Source organism: Crocodylus siamensis, chromosome 5 (assembly GCF_052110815.1).
Source record: "Crocodylus siamensis isolate JL-2025a chromosome 5, ASM5211081v1, whole genome shotgun sequence".
Taxonomy (NCBI): domain Eukaryota; kingdom Metazoa; phylum Chordata; order Crocodylia; family Crocodylidae; genus Crocodylus; species Crocodylus siamensis.
Window position 1 is genome coordinate 177,317,666 of NC_143399.1, and position 14,643 is coordinate 177,332,308.

General features: G+C 41.6%; 1 protein-coding gene and 1 pseudogene across 1 annotated transcript in view; both read left to right on the forward strand.

Annotated features, from left to right (window-relative positions):
* Positions 1-14,643, forward strand: part of MALRD1 (MAM and LDL receptor class A domain containing 1) — a 500,931-nt gene that overhangs the window by 193,082 nt on the left and 293,206 nt on the right. Inside the window, exons 20-22 of the mRNA XM_090049813.1 lie at positions 2,272-2,428; positions 5,853-5,963; positions 6,996-7,209. Coding sequence (XP_089905939.1) covers positions 2,272-2,428; positions 5,853-5,963; positions 6,996-7,209 — 482 coding nt within the window. The remainder of the gene's footprint in view (positions 1-2,271; positions 2,429-5,852; positions 5,964-6,995; positions 7,210-14,643) is intronic.
* On the forward strand, positions 13,280-14,523 carry LOC149864965 (uncharacterized; annotated as a pseudogene).

Below are 14,643 nucleotides of genomic sequence, written 5' to 3' on the forward strand. Positions count from 1 at the left end.
TTGGCAGAGCTGCCAATCACCCAGGCAGCTCAGGTGCCGGTTGCCAGGGTGACCAACTGGGTCACGTGGCCAGAAGGGGGCAGGGCCCGGCCTTTATAAACAGCTTAGGCCAGAGCCTGCCTCACAGTTCCCTTCTGGCTGCCGCAGGAGCAGGAGCTCTGCGGCTGAGCTGAGCAGCCCGAGGCAAGTGGGGCAGCCTTACCAAACTTACCGGCTGCGATGATGCAGGGAACAAGATCGCCTTCAAGGGCAGGTAGATTCGGAGGACCGGGTGAGGCTATTGGGGAGCGAGGAGGCCTCAGCAGGGCCCCCCCCCAACAGCTTGGGGGGTTCCGGAAGATCGTGCCAGGGAGGCACAGGCCCTAGAGGGGGCGAGGCCCCAGAGGGGGCGAGGCGCAAGGTGTGCGGTATTGGGCCCTAGAGGGGGCGAGGCCCCAGAGGGGGCGAGGCGCAAGGTGTGCGGTATTGGGCCCCAGAGGGGGTGAGGCCCCAGAGGGGGCGAGGCGCAAGGTGTGCGGTATTGGGCCCCAGAGGGGGCGAGGCCCCAGAGGGGGCGAGGAGCAAGGTGCGCGGTATTGGGCCCCAGAGGGGGCGAGGCCCCAGAGGGGGCGAGGCGCAGGGTGCGCGGTACTGGGCCCCAGAGGGGGCGAGGCCCCAGAGGGGGCAGGCGCAGAGGCCCCAGAGGGGGCGAGGCCCCAGAGGGGGGCGAGGCGCAGGGTGCGTGGTAGTGGGCCCCAGAGGGGGTGAGGCCCCAGAGGGGGCGAGGTACAGAGGCGATAGCGCCGGCCCAATGGCGCCGAGACTAGGGCGGCGGTAAGGCCGGCCCAAGGGCGCCGAGAGTTGGGTGGCGGTGGCGCTATAGGCCCTGTGGGCCGGCCGAGAGGCACCCGACGGGCGAGGGACAAGACAAACATCCCCCGGAACAGCTGCGAGGCTTGGGGCGTGCTGAAGGGGAGGTTTGGAGGCACGCGTGGCCCTTAAGGCAGGGCACAGATAGACACCCCATTGGGGAGCAGAGACAGGGACAACGATGCCGTCCACCAGGGAAACAGGCAGCCTCCATACTATATATTAACCATCAAAGTCGTGGCGGGCGAGATTCTGAGGGTGCGACGTTTGCCCTAACGTGACGGTGAGGGGCGCTAGGGAGTTTCACGGCCGCCCCTAGCGCCCGCTCCCTCACACTAGGGTTTCTGACTGGCCTTTGAGGTGAGGTCAGGGCCTGTGTGGTCAGAGGTCCCAGGGGGACCACGCCCGAGAGGGGGAAGAGTTCAGGGAGCTAGGCAGCCCAGAATGAGGGTGGAGTAGGGATATGAAGGGATATGGTTGGGGTCTGGACTGGAGTATTCTGGGGCCCAGTGTGGGGCCAGTGATGTGAAGATCTGTGGATGTCATCTGCGAGGCATGGGCTGTGGTGTAGGGGAGGAACAGAGCCACAGATAGTGCCCTGGCATCGGGACAAGAAATGGGCAGCCTCCCACCTAATTAACATCCTAATTAGATATCATGAAGGCATGGGAGGCAAGGAGGTGGGTGGGTGCCCATAGAAACAGGTGGGCGGGCCAGAATAAGATCAGGTCCTGAGCATGCCCCCTGTGACAATCCCTTATTTACTTCACAAAGAGAAAGTAGGGCTTAATGTTCATTAAGTGCTTTGAGATTATCTAATAAAAGATGCCGTATGCAGTAAATGTAAAATAGTCTGACTTTCTGGTGATAAAGTTGCATGTGTTCTCCTATTGGAACTGTTTTTATGGCATTATTTTACCTCTCAGAACAATATTTTTATTTTAAGAGTTGCTATAATATGAGAGACAGATTCTATAACTAGAGATCTAATGAAGAGATTTATATTGATATATATTTATATCTTCTTTGAAAAAGTATTTTCCTTGTGAGGCTTCAAGGAGGCTCAATTGGATTACTAACAATTTATTAGATTCTGTAATGTCTGCTCACTTCCCTAGACCTACTGGAATTCAGCAGTTAAGCACAAGCACCAAATTCTTAGTCCCCTATCTCAGTACAATTGCCAGGTCATTGGTGTCTAATGGTCAGAGCTAATAATTGAAACAAGAGACAGTTTTGGAGCCACAGTGTTAAAGAGTTTTGGGTGACTTTAGAGATGCATTGATTCATTTACAGATATCTACAGCCTCACATAGACAGTGGTACCTGAATGCAGAGTAATATTCCCATTTAAATATATGGACCAATTTATGATTATCAGATGTGTTGTTTTCATAAAGTAATATATGCTTCTTTGAACAGGGCTACAAGGGAAGGCTGGTACCTTTATGCAGACAGTTCAAATGGAAACTTTGGTCACACTGCTGATATTGCTACTCCAGTCATATCTCTGACAGGACCCAAATGCAAGCTAGTATTTTGGAACTATATGAATGGTGCAACAGTGGGTTCTCTACAGGTACTGAAGAGACATTACATTTATTTTCTAAAATTATTATATAAAAATTCATGGCCTGTCATTTAGTTTCATTGAATTCTAAACTGCCAATAAATGAAAATGAACGATTATCACCACTTCACTGCCCTCAATATGGTGTGATCATAAAGAAGGTTAGCTGTAGTTAGCTCCTATAAGGCAAACTCTGGATTTATAAATGTGCCACAGATAGGGCTTCTGCACATGGAAAAGTTTTGAATTGCATTAACTGCCTTTTTTTGTGCATATCTAAACATCAGGATCTGGGGCTGGATGTTATCAAAGGACTAAAATAAGAAATGGCTGTATGACCATATAATCTGTTGGATCCTTTAAAATCAGCTTCTAAGTACAGTTTTTTTTTTTCCTTTGTGGCTTTATTCACATTTGTTTTTCATAGTTAAATTTGATTGAAACAAGCTGAATTTAGATTCTATTAGTGTTTAATCAAGAAAAAATTTTACCCAGACCTCTTTCTGCACTCTACTATAAAAAGGAAATCACTTAAATATTTCTGTAAAGTAAAAGCTTACTCATTTAACAACATATTGGCCCAATTCATCTGAAGCAAGAAAAGAAAACAATAATATTATTCTGGTCAGGTTTTATGGCCCAAGTATAAATAATTATTACAAGATAATAAATGAGTAGTATAGAATTATAGCGTAATTTCAGAACTCTCTAGTCAAAGATATTTAAGATAAAATAGGGCCAGATTCTTACCTGCTGTAAACTGTAAAAATTCTATTCATTTTACATCAGCTGAAGATCTAGCCAGTGTGTGCATATTTAATTTGCACAGCTCCCCCGCCCCCCAGCAGTTCAGTTACCTCCATGTGGCTCTGAATAACTCCAAACCATTACAATAATATAAGCACTAAGAGAGTCCTAACTTGAAATCAGTTGACACATGTCTCGGTCCTGGACTTGGAAATTAGGACAGCTTTTCTTTTCACAAAGGGGTGTTATTTGTCACCTGTTCAACTTAAACTTGTCCTGGATTTTATTTCTCCTGTTTTAAATTCTTTTTACAATCCCTTCATAGCAATAGCTAGATTCTCCAAGACTCTGATATATAATGCAAATCTGAAACAAAGTGCTTGACAAGTATCAATAAAGAAGTATGCATCAAAAGTAATAAGAGGGAGGTTATGGTTTTAAAAAGTGTTTTACTTTATTTTAAAAATATAGGGCCAGATTGACTGGTTCACTCTGACTGCCTTGTGCTGCTCCAATGATGCAAGCTGTGTCTACCTCTAACCAAACCATATTTATTTTGTGTAAGGGTTAGGAAATCACGGAGTTACTCTTTGTGAATCTTAGAGAATGTTTTTAAAACATTGTGAAATAAAACCGTAAAACAATAACTAATCTAATGCACAATAAAGCATCACCATCTACATGTGCACAGTGATTACTGCACAGTAGATTAGTTTAATGTGCCATTTTCTAGTACCTGTACATTCAGGTACTAGAAATCGATACATTAAATGAATGTGTCAAAGTGCACATGTAGATGCTGACCGGGAACAAATTGCTTCTGGTCATCCTAGGCAGTGGGGGGGGGCCACAGGAGGCAGGAAGAGCTTTCTCAGCTTGGTGGGACATTGCCGGCCAGCCCCATGGATATTGGGACCTTTCCTAATCTCTGCAAGGTGGAAAGAGCTGTCCCAGCTGGCAGGCAGCTGCCTCCCAGCCATGGCAGGAACAACCCCAGACTGAACTGCTGCCAACAAGCGCACATTCAGATGTGTGTGGGGGCATAGTGTAATGTGCTTGAATCTTCTGTGCAGAAAATCTCATCTGTGTTTAATTATGTTTGTTTGATTTTTTTTTTTGATTTTTTTTTTTTACTGTAATCCTTTGCTTGCCACAAGACACTGCTTTACACATGTACCAGGCTCTACTATCCTTGTCTTATGTGTCTGTAATTTTATGTTTCTTTTTACAAGGACATCTTGTTATCTGCTACTCAACCCTCAGCCTAGATAAACACTGGCATGCCTTTTGTCCAGTTCCTATTCTTTGACCTTTCTGGCATGGGTATTCCCACCAGAAATTCCTACCAGGAGTTAAAACTCCCTCTGCCACAGTTCTCAAAGGTATTGGAAAGTACAAGCCTTTCCACTTCACCAAAGTATAGGGAATCCTTTGATTTTAAGGACATAACATGGTATGACATTAGGCTTGATAAAGTTGCAACTACGGGTATGCAGTAGTAAGATGGAATTTCTGGTTTACAAAGGTGGACTTTACTTGAGAAACAGTGTCCCTTGAACATTGGAAAATGTAAATATGTGAATATAAGCAAAAATGTGTAACATTCAAGTCAAAATGCAGAGTTTTGAAGAGGAGGATCAGAATATTCTCATGGCAATACAAGTCTCTCCAATTACTTTTGTCCATTTATGCATACATCGTAGGTGAAAAGAGACTCTCCTCTTTCACCTTACACTCTTCAGTAATATCCATAATCTCCCCCTCACTCTATTAAGTGCACTCATAAAAACCCAAGTATCCTGGTTACAAGGTTATAGCACCACTCTGTCTTTCTTCTGTATTTAATGTGTTGTATGCTCTCCTTTTGTGCCTCTGACTTGAAAGCTTGTTACATTTTTGTCACAGCTTACCTGTTGTACAGTGTCATATACATTTAGGGGACTGCATACATTTTACCAAAAATGTCATTTCTTCATTACAATGAAAAATGTCCAGGTTGTCCTAAGAAGATTATACTGAGTGACAATAAATCCTTGAAAAGAGAGGTGGCTCTGGAAACTGGTGAAGTGATATATGTAGCTCTGTCAGTGCTGGCTGGAGACGTGACCTGACACACTCCATCAGACTCCCATCCATCTATTATTGTCAGGTCAATTGAATTTGGATGTTCAAGAAGTTGAAGTGAAGCATATTGAGAATGGTTAGTCATGAAGGAAAGTGTAGACTCTCCCCAGTTGAGTGATTGTTCACTGAAGCAAGAAATTAGGTGGATATCTTGTGTACTCTCCATTGTCCAAAGAGACCAAGTTCCTTTGGACTGAATTGACAAGCTTATTTCTGGGGGGAAAATGGGATGTGCAGTCAGGTTGCTGAAGCAGACTGGGAACAATCTAATAGGATAATGGAACATCCTAGTAGAAACTATTGTCTCGCATTTCTCTGACCCTTACAACTTTTCAGAAATTCCTGAACTTACTATACATGCAGGAGAATATCAGAAAACTTTTGCAGGATCAGCTACTTGGAAGATCACACTTAAAATAATTTTCTACTGATGATTTTCAAGTGAAGTGAAGGAATTAATCTAAGGAAAAACTGTGGCTGAGGTGAATTTATATTAATGAGACTGAGTTTGTCAATAATTGGAAAGATTTACTAATGTGTGGAATTCACTATTTCCATTCAGGTACTCAGTAAAATTGGTAATGTGACATCTGAACTTTGGGCTCAAAGTGGCAGCCAAGGTGCACAGTGGAACAGAGCAGAAGTGTTCTTAGGAGTACGTTCTGATTTTCAGGTGTGTATTTCAAATTCACATATCATTGAGATTATTCTAATTAACATTTTCTCTTTAATAATTCTCCTGCCACACCATCTCTTATATAATTTGTGATTAGTTAATCTTGGTCTTCAGACTATTAAGAACAAAATTCCTTCTCTGGCCTCCAAAACAAGTATCACAGCTCAATGCAATGCCTCATTCCATATGAAGGAAGAAGAAATACTTCTCCATCCCAGGCTGTGGAGTGTTCCACTGCTATTACTCCAGCCTAATGAACAGAGCCATAATAGGTCTGGAAATCCCAGTAACCCTTTTCTATAGCTCTGTAACGCATTGACATGCACTGTGCACCCCCTGGAACTGCCAGCCATGAAACTGGAAGTGCCAGTGGAATTGCACAGTGAGTGGGGGCTTTTTTTTTTTTTTTTAAAGAGTCAGGATGCTGGAGCTGGGCAGGGCAGCCACTGATGGGGCTGGGAGAGCAGGTGGGGGATGGGGCTTGTTTGATTTGAAAATTTGGCCGATTCGGCAGCAGCTGAATCTCTGAATCAGATTCAGCCAAATCGATTTGGGACAGTGATTCAAATCACCAAATCGAATCACTGGCCCCCGAATTGGCTGAATCCAAATCCAAAGTGAATAACTGCTGCTACACACAGGCCTAATATTGATTACTGTTCATGTAGAACTTTTGAAAATATAAAGCATTTTGAATGCTTCTTAGCTGCACATTTGTTTAAAGAGCAGTGTAAACCCATATGATAGTTTTCTTTACAACATAAACAACAAGAACTCCAACACAATATTTGTCATGCAACAACTTTGGCAGAGGTGAAGAAGACCCGCACTTTCTTGCTGCTGATTCATGTTTATGCAGCTCTATTTGCATCAGGAAGAACTGAAGACAGTATATAGTCTGTTACAAGCTTTGGGAGGCTTACAGGACACACAGATACATCCTGTTCTGTGCACCAGACTGTGTATTTTTGAGCTTTTATGCTCATCTGTCAATGTTTTATTTGACTCTTTGTCTTTAACATTTGTTAGGTGGTTTTCCGGGCAAAACGTGGTATCAGTTATTTGGGAGATGTGGCAGTCGATGACATTTCCTTTGAAGACTGTTCCCCTTTGCTCATCCCAGGCAGACCCTGTACTTCAGAAGAATTCACATGTGCCAACAAGCACTGTATCCCAAAGGATAATCTGTGTGATTTTATGAATGACTGTGCTGATAAATCAGATGAGAGCCCTAACATTTGCAGTAAGTATGGCAGTTCTTTAGTCTAATTATGATAAGTAACTGTGCCTGCTGTGAATTGTTAATGCTTCAATTCTGTTGGCAGCTTGTCAATGAAGAAACCAAAATGAAGTTAATAATTTAATTATATTCCTTGAGTCAGTTGTTTTTTTAATTTAATTTTAAATCACACAGAAAAATAAAATGTGCCGTTGGTAGGTTTTGAAAAACATTAATTCAGAGAACAGTGCCTGTTAGAGCACAACAGAAACATTATGTTTTTCCACATGAAAAAAACAAAGCAAAAAAAAAGTCAGGCAAAATACTTCAGGGATGTAGGGAGTCTCACTTGCTTTAATGTTTCAGGCATTGTCAGGTCTCTCTGCAAACTGTTTCATCTTGAATACCATACAACTTTAGTTGTACAGCTGATATCAAAAGGTAGGACGGTAGTCTAAGATTCAGAGTTGTACTTCATATCAAAAGTGTGCTTCTCCAGAGCATTGGACAACAGCATACTGTATTTTAATAATACAACAGCTTCTTTCTTCAGGAAACACTTGATAAATGCGCAGTGAGCCAATTCTGTATCATTTGGTACAATACAGACATCTGTCTCATTGTAAGGGTCATGAACGCAACTCATCCAAAAATAATTATGACAGAGGAGTAAGCACTAAGCCAAGTCCCCACCCAGTCTAAATCTGTGTAACTTGATCTATGTCAGTTGAGCATATATATCAGCTGAGGATCAGGCCTGCTATGTCTGATTATTGAACTGATAAACACTTGCCTTCATTTCCAAAGCCAACCAGCAACACACATGCCCCAAGTGTCCCACAGGTAGGGGACAAGTGACACAGTGACAGATAGGGCAAGGACCAGGAAGCAGAGCAACAAATTGGGCAGGGGCACAGGGCAGAGATCAGAAAACAGAGCTGCTGATTGGATGGGGAAAGGGGATTGAAGTAGTACACAGGGAGGGGCTAATTTGTAGCATGCCTGCCAAAAAAAGTTGGCCTCCGCTGGTCTATAGTGTGGGTACAGATTCTGATCTCATGCCTCTGGAAGTCAGGAGTAGATCTGACTGGAAACTCTAATTTCCATGTTGCATGTTTCTGATCTGTTGATGCTTGTTTTATTTCTAAACAATTCCAAATAGCAATCCCCCCCTGCCTGATAAATAAATAAATAAATTGAAAGTTCTGAAAAAGTAATAGTTCGTGAAATAATGAAACTTTTTTTGGAAGTAAATATTTTTTCAGTCAAAATGTAAAATGTCAACATTCCCAAATCAAGCGTTAAGTACATTTTTAAGTCAAATCAATACCAAGTTTTGTTACAACTTGGTTTCATATTGAACTTTCTCTGTTCTGGAAGGAGATTTTTGGGTGCCTAATGTTCTTTGAATGGACCGCACTGTTCTTTTTCGTTTCGTCAAAACTGTTTCGACATTTCGTCCATAGGCTATAATGGGGAAGCACAAAACTACCTGATCCTTTGTAATGTCTTGCCTGATTCTGTTGAAACTTGAAGAAATGATCACCCCTTCTGAAGCCATGAAGACTGCCAAGTTTCAAGGAGATAGATACAGGCATTTCTGGGAAACTGCACCTCAAAATCTTGAAAGCAAAACTCGTGTCGTGTGTGTGTTAAGGTTCAGTGGGGTGAGAACTGCAGGGATGGTAGCTCCTGCTGAGGCTGCGAAGCCTTCCAGGTGCAGGAGTTTCTGGGAAACTACATTTCAAATCATTCAGAGAAAAACTTGTGTCACTTGTATGTGTGAAAGCCAGAGAAAGTTCAGTTCAAATAATGCTTTCTGTCCTGTTTTTCTGACCCTCCCCCCAAGCACTGGGATTGGAAAGGACCTTCGGGAAGGATCACAGTCACTGGCTGACTACACAGTCAATATCAGAGCAGTCCTTCGCCCCCTTTCCCTTTCCTCTCCTTAGTTTCTCTTTAGCTGCAAGCAAGCCCAGCTTCGAAACCTGAAGCATTTTGAAACTTTCAAAATGTTTTGACTGCCTTCATTTTGTTTCAAGGTTATTTTGAAGCTTTTCATTTTGTTTTGATTTTGCTGTTTTGAGCTCAAAACAAGTTGAAACAGCACTGAAACAAAACAGCCGGTGCCTTACTGAAGATTTCAGACTTGTGTGAGGCACAGCAGCAACTCAGACAGACTCAAGATAATGTTGAGCTGATCCAAAACAGTGTTTCAATCAGTTTGATCAAATGAACTGTTGTTTGCAATGACCAATCCCAGTTCAACTATTTCATTTGATTGCCAATTTAAAATAAAAAATATAGCAAAATTGAAATTTTTCCATGGAAAAATTTTGTGGAAAATGCATTTTCTGTTTAAAAAGCAAAATAAATGAACCCAAAAGAAAATAAAAAATGGATTGTTCCTAGCCAGCTTCAAACAGGAGGAATTCCACTATTTCACTTAAGGTCAATGTATTAATTCTGCAGTGATATAAAGAAGAAGACCTGCCATCCAACTCATCCTTTGAGTTTCTATAGCAATGTTAATTTAGCCTAGTGCATTCATGGTTCAGTTCTGTACAACTTTTACATAGTTAAGTATCTGAGATCAGATAGTGCTCTGTTTCCTCTGATTTAGCAGAACCTTATTCCATGTTATAGTAATTTTAATGCAGTTATTTCAGAAATTTTTAGTATAATGTGTTATTTTCTATGAAGCATTAAAGTACTTAAATCAAATCCTTTCTCTTCTTTGATTGTTATTTTCCAGTAAGGAAATGAAAGAACAGCTAGCTATAATATTCCAATAAAAAGAATGATGGACAGTAATATGTCTCCTGTGCCTCCCTGTTCCTTCTCAAACTGGACATATTATTTATGCGATGAGTCCTAATGTAACTTGTCCTGGTACCAGGGGCTCCTAGTCCCTTTATTACTCTTTGTTATAGAATTAGTCAGAACATTCAGTGATAACAGATTAAATTCTTAGACTGAAGCTCAAATCCGGAGGCCTCAGAAGCTGTTTCTCATAAAATTATCTTTTAAAAAGCTACTTTTAAAAATACATAAATTGCAACCTCACTCATTTAAATCTTGGCCACTAGACTGAACAGCAGATGCATGAATCCACAATTTAATTTTCCTTTGAACTAAACTGGAGGACCCTGTAGTCAAATCTAATCTGCAGAGTGCAATAAATAGTTCATCAGCTTGCTTCTGCTCTCAGTAAATTTCTATGAATATATAACTTTTTATATTCCCTTCTTATATTTTAAAATTTGGTCCCCAGATCAAAGACATAAGCCTTAGCAGCTACAAGTTAATCAGGGCTGCATGAAAAAGATGAGACAATATCTAAAAATATTTCCTCAAGAAAGTTTTCCCCTTTGTGGAAGTGGTGAACAATTAGTGGAAATGTCATGTAGAAGTTACATTCTGATCTTTTTTTTAATCTCACTTTGGATAGAAATGGCATTAATTATTAATAAAGTTTAGATTTTTTTGAAGACAAGTTCCAAAAGGAAGAGAATAGAAAATACATACCCAAATTTCTAATTCTGTGTACTCATTTTAACAGTGCATAGTACAGTGCATAAGTTATGCATCTGACTTGACCCTGTTCCCATTCTTGAGACACAACCATAAATCAACTTCTAATATTGCTGACAATATAAGTTACAACCAAGAAGGCTTTTGTTTTGGGAAAAAAATGGCAGTGAATTTGGTAGTAATGAGAGGGAGGGCCTTAAAACATTGTATTCAGTTTACCATAAGTAGCCATTTCAGAAACTTTCCCACAAGTATCTCACTGTGATAGTTACCACAAGATGATAACTCCTTCTGCAGTCTCAGTTTTGAATTGAGACTCTAAGTATGATAGACTGATGGTTTTGTGGTGATAAAAAAGTATTCAGTAAAAAGTGTGCTAAAATCTAAAAAAAAAAAAAGTCATTTTCAATTATTCGTTCAGGTTAGCAGAAGAAGGAGAGGAGTACATATTTTGTATTCTGTTAGTGCCCCAAGATTTCTTATCTCATAGTTGATAATTCAGTCTTTCTTCCATGTAAACCAAAGTAGGATGGTCATTTGTATTGCTCACATTTAGGATTGATGGTTTTGGATTGGCATTGATATGGTTTGGCAGAAAGAAAATTCCCATCGTTTTGAAACATTCACTAAAGTAAGAAGAAAAGCAGTCCAGATTTTTTACTTTGATCTTGCTGTTTCTATAAATATTTATGGTTACAAAAGATGTTGGGTTCCATTATTATTACAGTGCTTAGGCTTATGAAGTACTTTTTCTACTCAACCCTTCTTATGGACAATAATGAAGGTTTTGTGTTCATGTCATAATCCAAAACTGACTTCTGATTGTGAGCCTGTTTCTATGTTTGATTTGTGTTAGACCAGGGTGGGCAAAATATGGGACTTCATCCCATCTTCCAGGTTGTTGAAGATACTGAACAAAACTGGCCCCATGACCAACCCCTGGGACACTCCATTTAATACCAGCTGCCAACTAGACATTGAGCCATCAACTCCTACCCTTTGAGATTGACAAGCCAGCCTGTTTTCTATCCACCTTACAGACCATTCATCTAACCCATGCTTCCTTAGTTTGCTGGCAACAATGTTGTGGGAAACCATATCAAAAGCCTTGCTAAAGTCAATTTGCATTGCATCCAATGCTCTCTCCACATCCATAGAGCCAGTCGTCTCATCATCATGTTGGCCAGACATGACTTCCCTTGGTGAATCCATGCTGACTGTTCCTAATTAACTTCTCCTCCCAAGTGATTATAAATGGATTCCTTGAGGAATTGCTCCATGATTTTTCCATCCACTGAGGTGAGGCTGACTGGTCTGTAGTTCCCTGGATCCTCCTTCTTCCCTTTCTTAAAGGTGGGTACTGTATTTGCCTTTTTCAAATCTTCCAGGATCTCCCTTGACTACCACAGGTTTTCTAAATAGTCCATAACCTGTTCTTTTGTCACTGTTGGTTATTCACCTTCTCCACAAATTGTGCTGCCAGGTGCTGTAGTCTGGGTGCTGATTTGCTTGTGGAGACTGACGTGAAAAAGGCACTGAGTACTTCTGCATTTTCCTTCTCATCTGTCACTAGGTTACTTCCTCCATTTAGTAAGGGTCCCACACTTTCCCTGACCCTCTTTTTGTTGCAGTCATACTTTTAGAAACCCATCTTGTTACCCTTGATGTCTCTTGCTAGCTTAAATTCAAATTGGACTTTGGCCTTCCTGAATTCATCCCTGCATGCCCAAGCTCTTATACCGCTTCCTAGTCATTTGTCCAAATTTCCACTTCATGTAAGCTTCTTTTTGTCTTTAGCTCACTGAAAAGTTCCTGCTAATCCAAGCTGGTTTTCTACCATATTTGCTAGTCTTTCTGTGCATCAGTACAACCAGCTCTCCTGGATTCCACCTCCCACCCCCAGCCTACCTCCCCATCAGTTCTCTGGCCAACTCAGAATCTGCTTTACTAATGCCATTACTCTGCTGCTCTCCTTCCTTCTTTTCCTGAACTGTCACCTCATGGTTGCCACTGCCCAAGTGGCCATCCACTACTACATTCCCAATTCTTCCTTGTTTGTGAGTAGCAGGTCAAGAAGAACATGGCCACCAGTTTGCCTCTGCAACAATTGCTCCAGAACATTGTCCCTAACACTCTCCATAAACTTCCTGGATTGCCTCTGTACTGTTGTATTGCCCTCCCAGCAGATGTTAAGATGATTGAAGATCCTCACGAGAACCAGGGCCTGCAATTGAGAAACTTGCCCTAGCTGTTTGAAGAAAGCCCCCTCCTGCTTGTGCTTCCTCCAGGTCACTTGCTTCCACACTTACCTCAAGGCTTTGGTCTCCATACCACTACAAACCTAGTTTAAACTTTTTAAGGTTTCTCCAATCCATACATATAATTTTACCACATCTTGGTTTATGTCCATGAACCCAGTGCTCCTCCCCTTACATGAAACATGTTGGCAGAGAACAGCAGTAAGTGGGTGGAGCCTTGGCTATAAGATTTCTGCATAACGGTGATGTTGGAGAGAGAATTCTGGCATCTGCTAAAGGGTTGCAATACCCTCCTAGCCACCATGAATATCACCAGCTTATATACCAACACCTGACACCGGGATGGCATCCAAGCCTGCCTGACATATCTACAAGAGCAAGGTTACAACTCAGAGTACAGGTCTCAAGATATTACTGAACATATACACTTCATCCTCATACACAGTAACTTCAGTTTCAACACCCAACATTTCCTTCAGACCATGGGCACAGCTTTGGGCACCAAAGTGGCCCCACAATATGCCAACCTTTTTATGAGCCACCTGGAAGAATTCTTCAAGAACTATACCACCAAACCCGTGCTATACCTGAGATATATAGATGACATCTTCATCATATGGACTAAACATCCTGAAGTCTATGATTGATTTCTATCAAAAACTCAACAATCGATACCCCTCCATCAGCCTCTGTGTTGAATACTCCAACACCAACTTTTCCTTTGTAGACACCATGATCAACATCTACATTGATAAAATACAAACCACCACATACAAGAAACCCACAGACAAACATACATATCTACACAGAACCAGCAATCACCTTAAACACAACAAAAAAGCTGTGATTTACAGCCAAACTCTCTGGTACCACAGAATTTGCACAGAGAATACCCACAACCATCATATCACAAATGGGTTTTCACTCGATAAGGACACTCCTCCATAGAGATAGACTGCACTTTTGAAAGAGCCACCTGGATACCACATGGAGAATTGCTGCAGTATAAAAATAAAATCACCATGAATCACACACCATTTGTTACGACATACCATCCTTCCCTAGAACCCATACTCAAAGAAAGACCCAGTTCTTAAAGAGATCTTTCCAGAACCACCCATCCAAGCCTTTAAACAAGCACTGAATCTTGCTAACCTCATTACCAGAAGCAAACTTCCTATGACCCAGACCACACAAAATGGATTCAGACCATGCCAAGACAAGAAATATAAAACCTGCTAACACCTCTCCACCAGTCCTACAATAACTACACCTCACAACAGAACCATCACCATTCCTGGATCTTACACCTACACCTCCAGAAACGTAATATATCTCATCCAGTGCACCAAGTACCCTGATGGAAAATATTTAGGAGAAACCAAACAACAACTGCACACTAGAATGAATGCACACTGCAAATCCATCAAAGACAAAAAATATCCAGTTACCTTTGGGGGCCCACTTCTCACAAGACAAGCCCTCCCTCACCAATCTCTCAGTTCTAATCCTCAAAGGGAACTTACAAAACACGTTTCTACCCTGAAGAACTCATAACATCAACAGAGTCTCCCACTGCCTGAAGAAGGATATTTGTGCCCAAAAGCTTGCAAATAACATTTTTTCCAACTGTTTAGTTGGTCCAATGAAAGTTATCACATCAACC